General features: G+C 40.6%; 1 protein-coding gene across 1 annotated transcript; it reads right to left on the bottom strand.

Moving 5' to 3' along the window:
• Window positions 1–767: 767 nt before the first annotated feature.
• On the bottom strand, window positions 768–1,430 carry LOC142458493 (olfactory receptor 13F1-like). The gene has a single exon (XM_075559512.1). It carries the CDS (start codon window positions 1,428–1,430, stop codon window positions 768–770), a length of 663 nt encoding a protein of 220 aa, XP_075415627.1.
• Between the last annotated feature and the right edge of the window lie 5,936 nt (window positions 1,431–7,366).

The raw sequence follows: 7,366 nt of genomic DNA, 5'->3' as shown, positions 1-7,366 counted from the left end.
CCTATATTAATATATCATTTCTCTTACAGTGCCATCTCTTCATGCCACGATTTGATATCTTTTCCTTGTGAGCCTTAATTGGTTAGTTAAAATTTCTCTAAGAAAAATAGCAGGCTGGGTGTGTATACAAGAATTCACTAAAACACTGAAGGTTCAGCATGAGAATTTTCTGAACACGTGCGTATAGATACTCAAGCTCTCTGATTGTAATTCTAGTCAATTCCATATGCACATCTAGAATGGTGTAAACTCCGTGAAGTTAATCTTTACACACAGCCCAAGAAATCCATGAGGTCTTGCTTTTATGAACTATGGTACATTAAAATCTATTGTATCCACATTTATTTTGAAAATACTTCCTATTTCTTTTTAAACTTAATGGTGACTACAAATCACTTACATAAATTTTACCTCATAGTCTACTAGGTGCAGCACTATACATGCTATATTTATTACATATCACTGTAAGATTATACCACAGCTGAATATTGAGAAGGAGCAGCAAGTCAAATAAGAAAATATGGGCAGTTGTATAATTTTACTGCTACATTAATATTAAAAATACTAATATTTTTCAGGTAACATAATTCTGGCTGCCTAAATGAGTCACTAATATTAACAATCTTATTTATTTTTAAATCAAGGTATAAGTCTTACTGGTGAGCCCCAATGACAAATGAGTATTAACCAAGGTTTGGGTTTACACAAACTACTACATGAAAACCTTCTAGATAAGGTTGGAAATTACACCAGTACAGCTGGTCGTGTTATGATCTGAATATAGAAATTAAGACAGTACCAAAAGGGTTACTAATGAGCAACTTTTGAACAGCCCCCTGGACCTCTTTGTTCCAAAGACTGTAGATGATAGGGTTCAACATGGGGGTCAACCCAGCATACACCAAAGCCATGAATTTATCAATTTCCTGTGCATCCACAGCTGATGGCTTCAGGTACATGGAGAGAGCTGTCCCATAGAACAGAATGACCACCGTCAGGTGGGCTGCACATGTTGAAAAGGCCTTGCTTCGGCCATCCACAGAGCTGATCCTCAGGATGTTGGAGAGGATGAAGGCATAAGAGACACAAATAAGGAGCATCGGCACGGGAAGGAGAAGGGTGCTGATCACCAGCATGACTAACTGTGCCGTGGAAGTGTCCACACAGACCAGTTTCAAGATCGCCAGAATTTCACAAGTGAAATGATTGATGATGTGATTACCACAGAGAGACAGCTGCAGCACCGACATACTTTCCACCAAGGCAGTCAGGCAGCCTGTCACCCAGGAGCCAGCTGCCATCTGCAAACAGACCCTCCTGCTCATGATGATGGAATATCTAAGGGGGTTGCAAATGGCCACATACCGGTCATATGCCATCATGGATAGGAGCACACACTCTGTGGAGCCCATGGCCAGAGAGAAGTACATCTGTCTTTGACTCTGTTGTCTCCCTCTCAGCTCATTTCCAATTCAAAATGAAGACTGGTGAACTGTTCTTGACAACTTTCTATCAGGCTTCCAAACTGTAGTAAGGGTGGCTTTGGTCACATTCCCTCTACTGTCACTCAGCAGTGACAAATTCTGGAACAACTGTGAAAAGTACTAGAATGAGGAGCAACCAAGAAGAAAAGAACTGGAGGAGATTCAAATTCTGAAAGAAGTGAGTTTCAGTCGGAAGAACCCATATTTATTGTGTTGTCCCTTAAACAGCTAAAGTTCAAGAAGCCAGAGTCAAGGAGACATTAAAATAAAGCTAAACATGTAGGTACAGTTAACAGCGTAGCTTCAAATACATGAAACCCAAAATGGATAGAACTGAAGGTAAAGAAGAAACATATATCATCGCAATTGACTACTTTTAATGCTTAATCTTAGTAATGGATGTAATAAGTAGAAAAAATAGCAGGAATAGAGAAGATTAAAAGAATGATTGAACCAATTGTTGCCATTGGCATTTACAGTTTCAGGATATTCACTCTTCCCAAATGCCTAAGGAATATTCATGGAGTTCTTATGCTGACTCACAGCACGATTTCCAATAAAATTGATGAGCCTCCAAGGATTAGATAGGAATCTTAGGGAACAATGAGTTTATGTTAATGAGAAAGGAACAACTCATAAAAAGAAGATGAGAAAAGTTGGCACAACTTGAATAGTGTAATCAATCTCACTTGTACATGTAGAAACTTTTGAATTGGTCTGTGTTTGTGTTGATTTCCAACAACAAAACAAATGGCATTTTTAAGACATAAAAATAATTATCTGAACAAAGAAAATTAAATTCAAAACTAGTCTTGATAGCTCAAAATTCCAAACTCACTGCCATGAAGTTGGTTCAGACTCAGAGAGCCTATCAAAGAGGATAGAAGTGCCCTGGGAGTTTTTGAGACTGTAAATCTTTACAGGTATAGGGAGCCCCACCTGGATGAAAGAGTTAGTCTGTTGTTAGTAAAAAGCATTAGAAACATAACACAATTTAAGATTTAGCTTGTTTGAAATCCCAAATATAACAGCCCTCTCCCTTGCAATAAAAATTCCTTTCATGCTTAATCAGTAGGGATGGCTTTCTAATTTAGGGATGCAGTAAGCAGGGCCATTAAGGCAGGTAGCCAGGCATGAAGCCCACCCCATTTATATAAGCAACAGAACATGACGCTTCATGGGATGGTGGTCTGGTAAGTGTTCAACTTAGGATAAATGTAATCCTGGGAAAGATGTACGTACATACATTATTTTCCCTGTGACCATTACAAAACATTTTGAGCCACATACCTTGCAACATTGTTTCCGGTGGTCATTGCCAACTCTAGTTTTGTTGTTGTTTTTTAAATCATTTTATTGGGGCTCTTACTTCTCGTATAACAGTCCATCCATCCTTTGTGTCAAGCACATTTGTACATATGTTGCCGTCATCTTTTTCAAAACATTTTCTTTCTACTTGAGCCTTTGGTATCAACTCCTCATTTTTCCTCCTCCCTTCCCCACTTTCTCTCCCTTCCTCATGAACCCTTGGTAATTATAAATTATTAATATTTTCATATCTTACACTGATCACTATCTACCTTCACCCATGTTTCTATTGTTCGTTCTCCTGCAGGGGGGGTGGGGTGGTTATATGTTGATCATTGTGATCAGTTCCCCCTTTCTCCCCCCACTTTTCCCCTACCCTCGTGGTATCACTACTCTCATTATTGTTCTTAAGAGGTTTATCTGTCCTGGATTCCGTGTATTGAGAGCTCTTATCTGTACCCGTGTACATGCTCTAGTTTAGTCATATTTGTAAGGTAGAATTGGGATCATGATATTGGCAGGGGGTGTGGGGGGGGGACATTAAAGAACTAGAGGAATGTTATATGTTTCGTTAGTGCTATGCTGAACCCTAACTGGCTCTTCCTTTCCTTGTGACCATTCTGTGAGGAAATATCCAATCATCTACAGATGGGGTTGGGGTCTCCACTCCACCCCCCATACTGCTTATTTGCATTGATATGAATATTTTTTATGGGCTTCTGATGCTTGATACTTGATCCCTTTGACACCTCATGAATACACAGGCTGGTGTGCTCCTTCAATGTGGGTTTTGTTGTTTCTCAGCTAGCTGGCTGCTTGTTCATCTTCAAGCCTTTAAGACCCCAGATACTATATCTTTTGATAGCCAGGCTCCATTAGCGTTCTTCCCCACATTTGCTTGTGCACCCATTTTGTCTTCAGTCATCATGTTGGAAAGGTGAGCATCACAGAATGCCAGGTTATTAGAACAAAGTGTTCTTGTGGCCAAATCTGGTGGTTTTTTTATCACATAGTTTGGAATACATAATTTGCTTGGTCTTTTTCATTGGATTTTTTAAGCAGTTTGGAGGTAGCAAACCCCACTGTTTCTGTCTCAAACTTGCAGAACACACTTGGAGTCTCTTGAATTAACCTGATCTGTGTCTGAAACAACAACAAACATTCCCAGGCCCAGAAACATTCAGTGCTATTCAATTATCTCCAACCCACAATGACCCTATGTACAATATAAGTAAACGCTGCCCGGTTTTGCACCAGGTTCACAACTGCTATTTTTGAGCCCATTGTGGCCAATGTGTCAATCAGAAGAAGGAGAAGAAGATAGGGTCTCTTACTCAAATTAGTTGCAATTTGAGGCAGCTGGACTCTGTGGGATAAGAACATGTGGGGTTAATAAGGTCATAGTTTGATTGGAGGGTAAAGAGATAAATGGCTCCGCAAGCCCCACCTCTCTTACTTTCTGGTGATCAGACCAATGTGTAGCTGCCTTAGCTAGTTCTCTGCCTCAACTTGTGAGATACACTACCTGTGGGACACCCAACCCATGAATCGTGTCACTAGAGCTCGAGGTTCCTTTGTGACTTGCTTCACCCCACTGCTGGTGTATACATTACTTGAGCTTGGGACTGTAGATCCTGTCATCTGGCTGACTGTTGATGACACAGCCTGCTGTTTGCTGCCTGTGACCAGACTGCCTGCATTGCTCTAAGGAAGACTCAACTGTCTGCTTCCTTGATCTTGGACCCAGCAGCCCCTGTAAGTTGAAAGATTTCCAGTATATTAATTGATCCATGGAAGTCAGTTGAACTGAACATTCTGTACTGCTTTGTGGACTAATTAGCTGTTACATTCTTTAATGCTGGATCTAGCTAGCTAGCTAGCTAGCTATATGTAAAATAATAGGTGTCCTGGTTTTGCTCCTCTAGAGAACCCTGTCAAACACAGGCACATAGACATTATCATACTGTGATTTTGTAGGTGATTAATTAATATCTTATCTTCACACTTTTCAGAAACTCCTGGAAGCAATATCAGAGATATATTCATAAATGGCACTGATGTGCCAAACCGCCCACTTCCATGCTATCAGGAGGATTTGCATGAATGGTTGTAAGTTTCAGGGAAATGACCTGATGAATATGTAGGGCAGAGAGAGTTTCTTTGATACCTTACTGATCTTCCATAGAGCAGACGGAACATGTATCTGGCTGAACGAGTAGTTCAGATGAAGGTAAAGATAACTCCATCTCCTAGGAGCAGGGCTGTGACTCAGTGGAGGACGTTAATGAATCCACATTTTCTAGAGGACAGTGGACATTTAACAAAGATTAGAGCAGGGATTGAGGAACTTGGAACCTGGGTGTTTTGTACTTCTTCAGGGATACTCAGAGCACTGGTGAGGTTGTGGGTAACCTATTGGGTTGTTAACTACAAGGTCAGCAGTTTGAACCCACCAGCTGCTCTGAGGAGAAAGATGAGGTTTTCTATTCTCGTATAGGTCTACAGCCTTGGAAACCCAAGGAGCAGTTTTACTCTGTTTGATAGGGTTGCAATGAGTCCAAATTGACTCGATGGTAGTGATTTTTTTTCAGGGACACAATCTAAACCTATTATTAAGATGGATGCAGGAAAGATAGGGATGCGCTGATCTGAACCATCTACTATTGTTCATATGGATCTGTGCTCCAACTAGAGATGGCGCCAAATAGCATACCTCCTAGTATAAATGCAGACGTCAGTAAAGCTGGAGATTTAGCCTACTGGGATGGTCACTGCTAACAGCTGGTGCACAGAATCATAGTTTGCACTGCATTACCTGAATTGGGCACGGAGAAGAAAGTGTCTCACCCCAGGTAGAAAGGGCCCTGAAGGTCCTGAGTGTGGATTTTATTTTGTTAGAGTTCTCTAAGCTTGGCATCAATGCTAGAGAAAGAAAATAACTTCTAAGCAAGATTTCCAAGGAACAAAGTCAAAGAAGTGTGACAATGAATCATCAAAGCAAAAGCTGATTTGCAGTCTGAGCCGGGGATGCAGGGACAGAGCCCAGGAGTCTGAAAGTCATGGGTCAAGACAAAAGTCAAGAAAGGATCGGGCTTATATAAAGGTGGGCTCTATGAGTGAACAGAGTCATATGTGTAATGTTTTGCACATTTCTGGAAGCATTTAGCAAAATCAGAATAAATCATTTAAACAGGCACTTTAGATCCGACTTTGCTAAAGGACATGCGTGTCATTTGGTGAATGACATGTCTTTTTCATTAAAAAAAATTATTCCAATGATGAAATGTAGCAGTGATTGAATAAAGCTTTGCTATATGATTAAATAGTTCATCCCAAGGCTCCTGCTTCCACATACTGACATCACATGCCAGGTAAGAGCCGGCTAGTGCAGGCCTGTCCTGTTGCAAATTGGAGTGCCGCTCCAACTGTAAAATCAGAATGCCTTTGTTTGTCTACGTGTAATGGGAGCTATCCCATTAGGGTGAGGAGATCCTAAATTGCTAGTAATTCCTCCAATGAAATAATTAAAATGGTAAGCTTCCAAGCTGGCTCACATTGTTTACATTAGAATTCTAACGTGAATTTGGAGGTTTGAACCTACCCAACAGTGCTGCGGAAGAAAGGCCTGGTGATACGCTTCTGAAAAACAGCTTATGGAATACTTCCATGTTGCTCTACCTGCAAACATGTTTAGATTATCTTAAGCAAAAGTGTAGCTGCATGTACTATTAATGGCATTTTGTGATAACTGTTATCTTCTGTTGGATCTAGTGAAGACTAGTTAAAAACCAGTTAAAAACCATAAGGTCCTTCAGAGACACCAATTGTTGGTGTTTGGCTATTAGATTAAGGGTGAGGTTTATAACCCACCCAGCAGGGCCATGGAAGAAAGTCCTGATGATCCACTTGATAAATATTACAGCCAAGGATACCTTGGGGTTGTGATGACCCCCAACCATTCAATTCTACTTCCTAACTATCATTTTGCTATAGTTATGAATTGTTTTGTAAATATCTGACATGCAGGATGTATTTTCTTTGTTACAAACTGAACATAATGAATGCATAGTGATTAATCACAAAAAATATGTCATTAGATATTGTGAAATAATAATTTCTAATGACAAATAAATGAAATTTTTGTCTTGAAGCATGGTGTAGCGTGGGTAACAGTTTTCATGACGGGTTCTCGTATGTGGGCATGTCTGCATGTGGGTGGACCTGCCTGGAGTTGAATTGAGGATCAGTGATTCAGTACCTCAAACCATCAGAAATATGTTTTCTGATGGTTTTAGGTGCCCTGTGAAAGGGTTGTTCGATCCCCAAAGGGGTCGCGACACACAGGTTGAGAACCACTGTCTTCGGGAGTGGTTCTACCCTGTTCACACATTAGTCCAAGCTCACTGCCTTCGAGAGTCCATATTTTGGCTCAAATCGGCCCCATAGAACAGATAGGGTAGAACTGCCTTTGTGGGTTTCTGAGATTGTAAATCGTCATGTGAGTAGAAAGCCCATCTTTTTCTCCCATGGAGACGTTAGTGGATTGAAACTGCTGACGTTGTGGTACCAGCCCA

This window comes from Tenrec ecaudatus, chromosome 10 (genome assembly GCF_050624435.1).
Source record: "Tenrec ecaudatus isolate mTenEca1 chromosome 10, mTenEca1.hap1, whole genome shotgun sequence".
Classification (NCBI taxonomy): Eukaryota; Metazoa; Chordata; class Mammalia; order Afrosoricida; family Tenrecidae; genus Tenrec; species Tenrec ecaudatus.
The sequence above is the reverse complement of the archived record's forward strand: the minus strand, read 5'-3'. Positions and strand labels throughout refer to the sequence as shown.